Below are 12,925 nucleotides of genomic sequence, written 5' to 3'. Positions count from 1 at the left end.
AGGAAGACAAGGAGCCTTCAGAGGAAGACCGTGGCGTCTTCCTCTGAAGCAGGTGCAATGTTCATTTCTTGAATTCAAAGGGAAGTCTGTCTGACACCCTCTTGGAACCTAGTGGAGGACCTCGCAGAGGCAGGTGCACTGCTGATGACAAACTTTGTCAAACCGTAGCACCTTACCATGTGCCTTCACTAAAGCCCCAAACTCACCAGCTATTAAATATGCAGAGAAGGACACCTCCCAGGTGTCAGAGCAGGGAACTGAAACCAAGGGGGATGGCCATGAACCGAGACAAGACTCATTATCTCCTCAACAGTTTCAAATATGCAGGTTAAAACACCCAGGGGGACCGGGATTCCTTCTCTGCCATTAATTCACAAACCTGCCTGCCATGTGATCTTAGCAAGAGATCATCAAAGCACATTTGCTGGGGCCCATCTGGTTGGGACTGTTACAACCAAAGCAAAAAAGGGCGACAAGCTCGGAGGCTGAGGGGCACAGACAGCTTACTGTGAACGGTGGAGGCATGTGGGCCTCTGCCTCACTTCCTTTGTCACTTGCAGGCTCTTCTGTCTGCAGATAACAGCAAAAACTTGCAATGATAAACAAAACTGATCTCTGTGAACGAACACCCTCCAAACACAGAGACTATTAACACCCGGAATAATAGTACCAGCTGGCACCAAGCTCCCTGGCAGCCTGAGAGAGGATGGGGTGGGGGAGTGCAGTGATGAGGGGAGCAAGGGAAGCTACACATGGCACCCAACCACCCACGCCTTTCCCATGGAGAAGCAGAATCTGGAGAAGGCTGCTGCTGTGTTGATACGGACAAGGGTGGGAGGCGTTGAGAGCGAGCCCGTCCCACCATCTGTTCCTCCCAGGGCTTGACGGGGCAGTGGGGTCGGGGACCTTTACTTTGTAGTTCAGAGGGCTGAGGTGCTTGAAGCATCCAAAGCAGGTGTGAGCCAGGCAGACCAGGATGGTGAGCAGCAGCACCAGGAAGGTGAACAGAGTGGCAGGGGCCTTCATACCTGGGGACAGAGGGTGGCTAGCCTTGGGGTGGGCAGGGAGGGGCCACCACCTACCCTCACCCTGCTGAGGAAGGGGCCACACCTGGTGTGGAAACTGCCCGTGACTTATCCCTCAGGCAGAAAACAAAGGTAAGGCCTAACCCCCACCCCTAGCCCTCAACTCCAGCAGCAAGGATGGTGTCTTCACAGCCAGGAGCACACAGAGGGACCCACTGAATGGCTGGCATCATCCCTGGTTGCATTTCAGGCACTGGGATGCCAAGTCAATGGCAATTCACCAGCCTCCTTGCTGGGTCCGTTCCTGGGTCCGTTTCCTCCAGTCTCCAGTGCCCTGGGCTAGGTAGGATGGACTGTCCCACACCCCCAGTCTGACCAGGGCAGACATAACTTTCCCCCAGGAGTGTCAGTTTTCTCTCCTCCATGTCCCCACCTCTTCCATGCCAGGAGATACAAGGAGCCGGGTCCAACCACCACCCTCAAAGGGCAATCTGGATCAGCTTCCCCATTTCCTCTGGTTCAGTCCCTGCACAGCTGATAACGGCACTGTCTTCTCTCCAGGGACGTATGGGACAATTGACCAGGCCTTCACAAGGGTTACACCTGCACTTGGGCTAGCTTAGGAGCTCAGCTGTCACCACCACACCCAACCAGCCCTCACTCTGGGTGTCCTGTTTTGATTGGACACCTAACCAGTCCTCACTCTGGGCACACATTCTGATTGGACATGTAACCGACCCTCATTCTGGGTATCACATTCTGATTGGACACCTAACCAGCCCTCACTCTGGGCACCACATTCTGACTGGATGCCAAGCTGATGCTGTGAAAGCAATGGGGGATCGGACTGGCTGGTGGGGATGCAGGGATGGGAGGCCAAGGGCTGGCCCCAGGTTGGAAGGGCCACTCACCCAGGCGCAGGAAGGAAAAGAAGTAGAGCCAGAAGAGGCATAGGATGGGGGCTGCCAAGGCCTGGTTCACAGCAGCAAAGTGTATCCCCTTCTCCAGCTTGGCTGGGAGGTAGACGAAGTAGAGGTTGTGCCGGTCCACCATGTGCTTGAGCAGGATGTAGATGAGGCCTGCAGGGGATGGGGCTGTGAGCTGGAGACCTTGCAGGGCCACACAGACACCTCTGCCCTCTTCCTCTCAGGGGCGGCTGTTTTGGCAAGGAGCCAGGACTGGGGCTGCTGCTCTACTGCTTGAACACAAAATGAGGCATCCTGCACCTCTGGCTGCTAGTTTTGTTTCTCTTTCTCTCTCCTACCCGCTTCCTCACTTCTCTGTGACCCCAAGGTGTAGGGGATCGGTCAGGGTGGTGGGAGAAAATTTAAGATAAAGTTATAGAAAATAGACACAAACCTTGGAAGGCCGAGAGGTTTGCATAACTTCAGTAAAGGGTTTGGCTGAAGGCAGCTGAATTCTCTCAAAAGCTTAGGGCGTAGATACATAGGAATGTGGGGGAGTTTACCCAAATAGCTTGTTTACTCATGTGGTCCTGAGACCAACCTTTGATCACCCACAGGTGCAGACTCAGGCAGCAGAGCCCCTTAGCCGCACTGACAGGCAAAATATCTGTCAGTGTATGTCTTTCATTCGTCGCTGGATCAGGGTCTGTGGGACGGACCCCACACCAAGGGAGTCACAGTGTCTGTGATCCTGTCCCCACAGAACACTAACGTTCCAGAATCATCTTGGAAAGAGGCTGTTTCATACTTGGATGTCTAGCCTCAATTCCTCCCCAGCCCTTCCCATGCTGAGCCCCCGTATGTCAGTGCTCCCACACCCCTGGCCTTCTCCCACCCAGCTGATCCCCGCCCTCATCAGTCAACAGAGAATGAGGCCCAAGGATCTTACCCCAGGGTTGGCACAGGATCGCACATGGGGGACCAACAGAAAGTGGGTGCTGCCTTTTCTATTATGCCAGGTTCTTTTTGAGACGGAGTCTCGCTCTTGTTGCTCAGGCTGGAGTGCAGTGGTGCAATCTTGGCTCACTGCAACCTCTGCCTCCTGGATTCAAGTGATTCTCCTGCCTCAGCCTCCTGAGTAGCTGGGATTATAGGCGCCTGCCACCATGCCCAGTTAATTTTTGTATTTTTAGTAGAGACAGGGTTTCACCATGTTGGCCAGGTTGTTCTCGAACTCTTGACCTCAGATGATCCACTGCTTAGGCCTCCCAAAGTGCCAGGATTACAGGAGTGAGCCATCGTGCCTGGTCCCAGGTTCTTTTTTAAAAAATAAATTTTGTTTTGAAAGTGTAAATACTGTAAATTTTTAAAACTACACAAGAGAGTATACAGTGAAAACTAAAACAACTTCTCCCCCTAAACCTCAGCTATCGCTGCCAGCAGTCTCTTGGGTCTTCTGTTTCCTTCTAGAGCCTTTCATTCATCTGCCAGCTCAAAAGGATTTTTTTTTTTTTATTTTAGTGGCCAGGACCTTGGTCTTTAAACAGTCCCGAGTTCAAATCCTGGTTCTCCTGCTTACTACATATGAACAACATATGAAGTTCTTTATCTGTGAAGGGGGAATAGAAACAAGACCTGCCTTGTAGGGTAGGGTGTGGGAGCATGCCATACGGGGCTCTGCATGGGAAGGGCTGGGGAGGAATTGAGGCCAGACATCCAAGTGTGAAACAGCCTCTTTCCAAGACGATTCTGGAGGCAGGCATCTGCCGGAGTGAAAGCAGCACAAGAGCTTTGATTGTGACTGTTTTACTTGCTGCTAAAGAAATCAACCATGAACGACGTGGTCACTGGGCAGAGAACCTCAGACCAGAAGTACTGAGAGAGGTCCTAGCTGAGGGCCAGTGGGAGGAATTCATTTAAAAATGAATGAGGCCAGGCACAGTGGCTCATATCTGTAATCCCGGCACTTTGGGAGGCTGAGGCGGGTGGATCACCTGAGGTCAGGAGTTCAAGATCAGCCTGGCCAACATGGTGAAACCCCGTGTCTGCTAAAAATACAAAAAATTAGGCAGGCATGGTGGTGGGCACCTGTAATCCCAGCTACTCAGGAGGCTGAGGTGGGAGGATGGCTTGAGCCCAGGAGGTGGGGGTTGCAGTGAGCCAAGATCATGCCACTCCAGCCTGGGCATCAGCATGAGACCCTGTCTCAAAACAAAAAAAGAAAGAAATGAGTGAAATTTGGTGTCACGTGGGTCTTTGGCAGCTTGTGGCTCTTGTGGCTGTGGTTTTGGGAACTCCAACCTGGGCACAATTGTTAGCTGTCCCCGAGAGGCTTGGTGCAATCAGCCGTCCACATACCCTGGGAGAGGCTCCAGGGTCACTCACCAAATGGCGCAACGATGGGACAGGTGATGCTGTAGGCCATGATGACAGTGAAGACACACAGCATCCATGCATACATGGCTCCAAACTCGTACTGGAAGGCCTGGTTCTGGGAGAAGGAGGTGGTGAGGAGCTCATAGACTTGTTCCACCTCAAACACCCTTTTGTGCTCTCCAAGTGGTGAGGGGAGAGCGGGGTAGAGGACTTTGGAAATAGGAGATGCGTGGCTCCCCGCCTCCCAAGGTCCTTCCCATCCCTCCCAGCCTGCCCTGCTTCACTGAGCGCACCCAGCCCTCCTGAGGCACGGTGATGCGTGTTTGCTAGTGCTCCCTTCGTTCCAATCCTGTCCACCCAACAGGCATGTGAGCCCCTGGAGAGAAGAGGTGGTCGGGGAAGAGGTGTAGAGTGACTCCTCGTGACTCCAGCCCTTCTAGCAGGGGATCCTGGGCCAGCTTAGTTCGTGCCTTTGTGAAATCGGGATACTAGCAGTGCCTGGCTCATAAGGGGCTGAGAATGAAATGAAGGAATGCAGCACTTCTCCCACTTTCCTCGCGCAGTGTCCACCATGGCAGAGGAGAAGAAAAGAGAATCCCACACCCTCCGGTTCAGGGAATCCTGGAATAAATGCCATAAGCCAAAAATGCCTTTGACATCTGGGGTTTGGCTAAGAATTTATGCAAATGGGCACCCATGGAAAAAGAGTCTGTTGGTTTGAGTTGTATGTATGTATGTGTGTGATCAAACTGTTTCAAATGCCAGAGTCCCAAACTCTCTCCTCCAGCCTGTGAGCTAGAGAGGAGGCTGGAGGAGACCACGCCTGCCTGGGCCCGGGTTTGAGAAGCACTTAGCCCAGTGCCTGCATTAGTGAGTAGTCGGGTAAATGCTACCCATTAGCGGGGGTAGTGGGGGTGAGAGGCCCTTGGGTCAGTGAAGGGGGACATGGGAGGGAGTCAGAGGCACAGCCCTGGGCCCAGGGGATGGCACCTGCTTGACATTCCTGCGGTCGGCAGCCGTCTTGGCCATGATCATGCGGAAGGTGTAGAGGATGAGGCCTGGCAGCCGCAGCAGCTCCATGCCATTGCCGATGAAGGCCGAGGCGATGACGTAGTTCACAAAGAAGGCGCCCTGGTCAGGCAGGAAGACACACCTGGGGAAACCGGGGCCCAGGTCTGTGAGCTGAGAGCCGCTCTTGGAGGGAGAGGAGGGGCTCCTAGGCTGGGCAGGAGCAGAAAGCCCCTGGGAGGGCTGTATAGTCTTCCGTTCATTCAGCACATATTTGGAGAACACATCTGTGTGCCAAGTACCTTTCCAGACATTGAGAACAGAACAAAGCCCCTGCCCCCACTCTCTTGAAATCCACATTCTAGCTTGGGGCACAAAGAAGCAAACAAACAAATATTCCATATGCCGGGGGTGGTGAGTCCTAGAGGAAAATAAAGCAGGGAGGGTTCCTATGTTATACAAGGGTTGGAGGAGCCTTTCTAACAAGGTGATACTCGTGCAGAGATGTGAAGAAGTGAAGGAGCAAGTCATCCCAAAACCTGGGAAGACAGGATTCCAGGGAAAGGGAACAACATATAAGACGCCTGAGGATGCCCTCGTCTGCTGCACATCCAGGAAGAACAAAAGGGCAGGTGGGGCTGGACAGCAGTGGGCTGGGGGAAGGCAGAAGACAAGGCTGAAAGGGGCTGGGGGCAGACCCAGGGCAAGGGATCTGTTCCGATGGGGTCAGGAAGACTACGCAGATGGCCGCTGTGTGATCCCCATGTGGGGCGAGGGCAGTTGTGATGGAGGTGATGAGATATGGAGGGATTCTGGATCTACTTTAGAGAGAGAGCTGTCAGGATTTGCTGATAGGCTGGGTATGGCATGGGAGGGATAGAAAGGAAACAAGGTGAACTTTGAGGTTTTTTGCCAAAACAGTTAGAAAAACAATATGGAATGGGGAAAGTTATAGAGTAGCAGATTTGAGGGTAAAAGTCAGGAGTCTGGTTTTGGGCAGGTAACATCCGTGGTACCCAGTAAAACTCCAGCTGGAATTTCAGGTGGGCAGTTGGGTTATCAGCCTGGAGGTGCAGGCTAGAGGCATAAATGTGGATGTTGTCCGCATAAGTTAATTCAGGAGCAGTCTCACGGCATGGAAGCCATGGGTTCAGCTGAAGTCACCTAGAGAGGCAGCGTGGACCCAGAACTGGGGGCTGAGCCTTCAGGCAGCCAAAATCTAGAGTTGGGGAGATGGGAAAGAACCCACCAAGGAGGGTGACAAGAGGATGCCGCCGGATGAGACAGCCAAGGCAGAGCTTCGAGAAGGAAGGCTTGGATAAATGTGTCAGATGTCGCTGATAGATCATAAGATGAGAATTGAGTTGGTCACTGGATTTGTCAATCTGAAAGTCACTGTCAACCTAGACTATTGCTGGTTGTATGTATGTGTGTCTGTCATAGCCGCCAGCTCCCAACTCATCAGCTTACTCAGCAAGAACTCATTTAAAATAACTCACCCCATCCTTACAGGTAAGCACATTCTTTTAGGAAAGTCAATGCCAAGCCTCTGGGCCTATATTAAGACCTAACGTATAGTCTGTAGGGGCTGGGGTTGAATCCCAGCTCTGTTCCTTAACTGGCTGGGTAGACTTGGGCAAGTTATTCAACATCCCCGAACCTCAGTCTCCTCATCTGTAAAATGGAGAGAATAATAGTATCTTCCTCATAGCTCATTGTAAAGATTCAGTGAGAAAAAGATGCATAAAGCATTTAGTGTAGTGCCTTCTTAAACAATAGCTATTACTGTTAAGTGGCATGGTGTAAGTTTAAAATACTAACAAGGATACATCGGCAGTAAGTTTAATTCTATTCTGGCAAAAATAATCCCCAGAGCCCAGAGGCATCCCGGTTGCCATGTTTAATTATTATTCTCCTTTCCCCACTCCCTGGCACCACTGAGACCCAGCAATTCCTTCTCCCCATGTGGCTCTGTGCTCAGTAAGTTTCAAAGAATGAATGAGACAGCTGCTAATTGAGTTCTGGCCTAAAAAATTAACCACATTTCTGCAAGCATAGCACAAAGTGGGTCAGCTCCCACGGTGTCTACCAGGAACCTGGCAGGGTGGAGGTGAGGCCCCAAGCCCTGCTGTCTGGGGAGAAAGATGCCTGTTCGGAAGCATAGGCTATGAGCACCCCTACCCACCCCACTGCAGCCCTAGCCCCTGTGGGACTCTCACCCAGAGCCATGGCTCCAAAACTCAACTTGGCAATACTCACTCCAACCTGATGGAAGCCTTCGAGGAAGTTTTGTCAAAGAGCCACCGGAAGAAAAAGTCTAGACTGAAAAATAAAGGAACCCCCTAAGAGTTTATTTCCAGCATTCCATATTGTCACTACATATGCTTTCATTTTCTTTTGCTCTAAAAACAGGCCAAAGCTCGAGATCGACTTTTGTTCTCAACGATGCATTACTGCAGCATGACCTGTCACAGTCTGCTTTAACAGAAACTTCCTTCTTTGAGATAAACAAAGCCATAATGAGGCCCTCCCTAAGTGGAAGGTCCTTGGTAAGTTTCATTTTCTTTTTTCTTTTGTAGAGACGGGGTTTCGCCATATTGCCCAGGCTGGAACTCCTGGACTCAAGCGATCTGCCCACCTCGGCCTCCTAAAATGCTAGGATTACAGGCATAAGCCACCGTGCCTGGCCACAAAATTTTCAAGCTGTTTTTTCTTTTCTTTCTTTTTTGTTTTTTGGGTTTTTTAAGACACAGTCTCACGCCTGTAAGCCCAGCACTTTGGGAGGCCAACGCGGGTGGATCACCTGAGTCAGGAGCTCGAGACCAGCCTGACCAATATGGTGTTATTTTCTTTTTTAAAGAAGAACAATCATATTGGCAGAAGAATCAATGACCCAGCCCTACTGCACGCCAAGAGGTTGCAACACACTTAGATATTGTTAGAGGTTTGCTTCTGCTACCAAACCATTTGCATTCTCCTGGGGACAGTGCTCTCCTGATGTGACTCTTATTCTGAATTTACAGCAGGAGGTGGTGGCATATACCTGGTGAGACCCAGGGAGGGCAGGATCAGCACCATGAAGATCAAGAATATGTAGACTTTGGTCATCACAATCTGGTTTTCCCCTGACCTGCAGGAAGTCAAAGGTGAGTACTCACAGTCCCCCAGATGCTCCAGGTGCCCCCAGTGAGGCCCCTGCCATGTGCCCATTGGCTGAGCAGTTGGGGGACAGGGTGTGGACAAGGGAGCGGTCAGACAAATACGTCTTAGGGGCAGGGCCTCAGGACTCCCGGGTACTCACTTGGTCCAGTGAGACTCCAGCAGTGTAGAGTAGTAGACAATGGAGGGGAGCAGAGCCGAGAAGGACCAGAGCAGGAGGGTGGGGAAGAACTGGCTGATGATTGGGTTCTAGGAGAAAGGTCCACAGCAGAGAGAGTCACAGGGGCCGTGGGCCACACGGCTCTGAGGCCATGACCTATTGGCACGGTCGCTCAGACTCCTGGGGTAGGAGTTTGTCATCTCTGACCCCCAGAACCAACACTGTGCCAGGTACAGAGCTGGTAGTCCATAAATGTTGGCTGAATAATCAGTAACAGCACCTTATATTTGTATACCTCCTCACAGCACAGCAAAGAAAGCAATTTCACATACAAGTAAACGCCACTTATCTGACTAAATAGATTAAATAACCTTCTCTGCTCCCTATACAAAACAAATGACTGATGCCATGGGAAGACTGAACACTGAAGGCCTGGAGTCCTGGCTGGGGGCGTGGGGCGGGCAGGGGATGCCCTGCCTGCTCAGCTCCCACTGGTCCAGCTGCAGCATATCAGGACTCTACTGTGTGTGTCCACAATCCTGCTGTTTGTTACTGTGATTACATGAGCTGATTGACTTATTACTGTCACTTATTAGATGAACATAAAAATAGAGAGAAATTTTCTTTGAAAACTAAGTTGGATACTTTGGAAAGACTTGATAAAAGTCAATTTCTAAAAAAAAAAAACGCTGTTAATTAGATGAGAGTAAATTAACGATAAAAGATCAAGGGATATGCGATCTAGGAAGTTTCTATATTCAGAATGGCTCTGCAAATATCTAAATTCTTCATTTATTTTAAAGAAGGCAACACTGGAATCACAAAACAATGAAATAAGGAGTGGTTGATGTAAAATAGACAAAGGGGAGCTCTTAACAGCAGATCCATCCTCAAAAGAATAGGCCTGTCCCTCTATTAAAAGATTGGCAAAGGAATGCATGTTTATAATACCTGCTTGAAATCTTAAACAAAACTGCTGAATTTATACTTAGGTAGTTTTAAACTATTTATGGAGTCAGATAAGAGCTTCAACCACACATCAGCTCATTGATTATCATGACAACAGCCTCGCGTCCTGTATAATAGGGCAGGTGTTTTAACTCCAGTCCTTGGATGAAAAACTGAGGTTCAGAATTCATCAGATGGGGAGAATGGCAAAGTGAGGACAAGGAGGCCCTCCTGCCCAGTATGCTTTCCCAGAGAATAAGTAACCAAATGCAAAGTGAAATTTAAAAAGAAAAAAAATTTAGGGAGATGGCTTGGCAAAGTTAATCATGAGAAACCAATAGCTTTTTGAGTAAATGCCAGTTGAGTGTTTGGCTGTTATCTCATTGACTCATGTAAGATTTTTGAAAATCATTCATTACCTATACAGAATAAATAGTTTTTGTTGTTTTTTGTTGTTGTTGTTGTTGTTGTTTTCTTTAGATGGAGTTTCGCTCTTGTTGCCCAGGCTGGGGTGCAGTGGTGTAATCTCGGCTCACTGCAACCTCCACCTCCCGGTTCAAGCAATTCTCCTGAGTATCTGGGAGATACTCAGCCTCCTGAGTATCTGGGATTACAGGCGCCCACCAACACACCTGGCTAATTTTTGTATTTTTTAGTAGAGATGGGGTTTTGCCATGTTGGCCAGGCTAGTCTTGAACTCCTGACCTCAGGTGATGCGCCTGCCTTGGCTTCCCAAAGTGCTGGGATTACAGGCGTGAGCTACCGTGCCTGGCCCCAGAATAGTTTTATAACAAGGTCATTAGCAACTAAAATGTAAAAGAAATAATTTGTGATCCTGCCACCTCCAATCAACGAAGCTCTTTTCCTTCCTTCCTGGCCACTCCCCGTAGTGTCCATGATAGACATGCCTCACTGGTACATCCCTGCTTCTGTCAGGAGCCCTGCATGGGTGCCACAAAATCTACACAATTTTTAATGGATGCTTAATTTCTACCAAACTGAATAGACCTCATTCAACTCAAATGGTCCCCACCATTGAGTATTTAGATACAGTCTATTAAAATATATATGTATGTGTGTGTGTGTGTGTATATATATACATATAATGTGTGTGTGTGTGTGTATGGCATTACTATAAAGACATTGAAATAAACGTGGCCATGCCTGCTCAGGGCTTAAAAGCAAGGATGTGAGCTGAGCGACATGACCCCCTGGTTTAGTTTCCCGCATACACCCCACTCTTGTCCCCATTCCTTCCCCACCCACTAAGCCCTCTTCTCACCAGCTCTCCTGGGAGGGGCCCTGCAGAACAGTTACTCACATTCAGCGCATGGATGGGTTTGGTGACATTAAACTTGTCCATGGTGGACAGGATGATGGAGGGTGTGGTCAGGAAAAACAGCCCCAGGAAGAGGGTGAAGTTGATGCCCAGCCACTGTAGCCACCAGCGGAGGCCCTGGATAGAGAGGTTCTTCCTGCAGCGGGGAGAGGGGACACAGGTCTCCAGGCTTGTCTCCCAGTGCTCGTGGCTTAGGTGGGTCAGGTGGTCAGATTTAGGCAGACCAAGAGACTAGCCTGGGGGCAAGTTCTCCACACTGACCTCGAACTACAGAAAGGCCAAGTCTTAGGTCCCTGAGAGCTCAGAGGGAACAAAGGTTATTCTCTCAGATGTGGCTCTCAGCTAGAGTGTGGGGGCCAGAACCTACCCAAAGAGATGGCATGAGCACCGAAGCAGGCCAAACAAGGCCTTCTTTTCTTTTTTTTTTTCTGGAGACAGAGTCTCGCTCAGTCATCCAGGCTAGAGTGCAGTGGTGTGATCTCGGCTCACTGCAACCTCTGCCTTCCAGGTTCAAGCAATTCTCCTGCTCAGTGTCCCATGTAGCTGGGACTACAGGCATGTACCACCACACCCAGGTAATTTTTTTGTATTTTTAGTAAAGACAGGGTTTCACCATGTGACCCAGAGTGGTCTTGAACTCCTGAGCTCAGGCAGTCCGCCCACCTCAGCCTCTCAAAGTGCTAGGATTACAGGTGTGAGCCACCATGCCTAGCCCCAGCATGGCATTTATTAGACACATCTGCAATGCTTTGTGACTAATGACACATTCTTCCCAAGGGGGCTATGGCTGGGGTGCAGGGACGAGGGAGGCAGGGACAAAGGAACAAAGGCATAGCTTGCACCTGCCCTGGCCTCTCATCCCAAAGAACAGACCCACAAAGCAATCCTGAGTTTAGGAAGCCCTGTGAACCAAAGAGCAAAACTGTTGAAGGCAGAACTAGAACCGAGCAGAGAGGAGCAACTCAAGCTCATTCTGTGCAAGGAGCTGAGGCAGAGCTGGACAGGCAGCTGCGCTGGGTCTTGCGCTGGGTTCCCTTACCCTCAGCACAGCACTGGAGGCTCGCCATGGCCCCCATGGACACAGCTCAGCTCACCAGCACAGCTCCAGGCTGACACTGGACCTAAGTAAGACTGCACAAGCTGCATGTGGCTACTGAGCATTTGAAATGTGGCTGGTGAGAGGTGCTAGAAGTGTAAAATACACACCAGATTTTGAAGACTAAGTGTGAAAAAGAGAATGTAAAACATCTCACATTTTTCAAAAATTGATTGCATGTTGAAATAACAGTTTGAATATATTGGGTGAGATAAATTATTAAAATTAATTTCAACTGTTTCTTTTTACCTTTTTAGCATGGCTATTAGGAAATTTAAAATTACATTCAGAGCTGGCATTATATTTCTGCTGGGTAGCACTTGAATGCTAGGGAGGAACACTGGAGGGAAGGGCTGGGCAGATACCCCAGTTGGGCCACACTGAGCACATCACAGCATCATGGCCCAGAGAGTTGCAGATGTGTGGAGATCTCCATTGACTGCCAGGTCACACCTGTGCTCCAGGTGATGGGCAGCTCCCCCACCAGGAACCCAGGCCTCTTTCCCACCTCTCCCTGTTCTAGGAGCTCACCAGCAGATGTCCTCAGGGTCAGCGGCAAAGGTGACTGTCCACTTGGAGGTACAGAGCTCTCTGCTGTGGGAGGACGGCTGGGGCTCACCTTTGCACTGAAGGCTCTGACACTTGCAGGCATTGAAATCTTTCAGGATGCTGCAAGGAAATGTAGAAACAGCCAGGCCCAGGCTACTCAGGTTACCGTGGCAAGTGAGGACTGACTAGGAGTGGCAAGCAGTGACACAGGACCTTTCCTTTGTTGTGATTAGTGTAATGAGTAATGCTGTGTAAGAGGCGCCATGCTAGCACACTGTGTGGAGAATTTTGTTTAATCCTCGCAACCACCAGCAAGAAAGGGAGTACTATTCCCATTTTACAGATAAGGAAACTGAGGGC

At 50.0% G+C, this 12,925-nt stretch overlaps 1 protein-coding gene and 1 long non-coding RNA gene across 13 annotated transcripts in view; one reads left to right on the top strand and one right to left on the bottom strand.

Annotated features, from left to right (window-relative positions):
- The window catches only part of TMEM63A (transmembrane protein 63A), a 35,770-nt gene that overhangs the window by 1,376 nt on the left and 21,469 nt on the right, over positions 1 to 12,925 (bottom strand). For 5 of the 12 annotated variants that reach the window (XR_002517273.2, XM_021926696.2, XM_021926694.2 and 2 more), the window contains 10 exons: positions 12,548 to 12,685; positions 10,903 to 11,056; positions 8,616 to 8,722; positions 8,358 to 8,444; positions 7,574 to 7,636; positions 5,297 to 5,459; positions 4,316 to 4,421; positions 1,937 to 2,104; positions 907 to 1,028; positions 508 to 570 (listed from right to left, as the gene is read on the bottom strand). Coding sequence is in view for 9 of the 12 variants with exons in the window: in XM_021926696.2 (XP_021782388.2) it covers positions 508 to 570; positions 907 to 1,028; positions 1,937 to 2,104; positions 4,316 to 4,421; positions 5,297 to 5,459; positions 7,574 to 7,636; positions 8,358 to 8,444; positions 8,616 to 8,722; positions 10,903 to 11,056; positions 12,548 to 12,685 (1,171 nt within the window). In the remaining 3 variants the exon portion in view is untranslated. Of the gene's footprint in view, positions 1 to 507; positions 571 to 906; positions 1,029 to 1,936; positions 2,105 to 3,197; positions 3,248 to 3,280; positions 3,694 to 4,315; positions 4,422 to 5,296; positions 5,460 to 7,573; positions 7,637 to 8,357; positions 8,445 to 8,615; positions 8,723 to 10,902; positions 11,057 to 12,547; positions 12,686 to 12,925 lie in introns of those variants that run through there. The other 7 variants (XR_002517274.2, XM_003893042.5, XM_017949118.3 and 4 more) reach the window with 4 other exon arrangements.
- Positions 8,079 to 10,031, top strand: LOC103877617. The gene is made up of 2 exons (XR_002517312.1): positions 8,079 to 8,460; positions 8,939 to 10,031. It is a non-coding gene; the product is annotated as an uncharacterized LOC103877617 (long non-coding RNA).

The sequence above is a fragment of the Papio anubis genome, chromosome 1, assembly GCF_008728515.1.
Source record: "Papio anubis isolate 15944 chromosome 1, Panubis1.0, whole genome shotgun sequence".
In the NCBI taxonomy this organism is placed as follows: domain Eukaryota; kingdom Metazoa; phylum Chordata; class Mammalia; order Primates; family Cercopithecidae; genus Papio; species Papio anubis.
The sequence above is the reverse complement of the archived record's forward strand: the minus strand, read 5'-3'. Positions and strand labels throughout refer to the sequence as shown.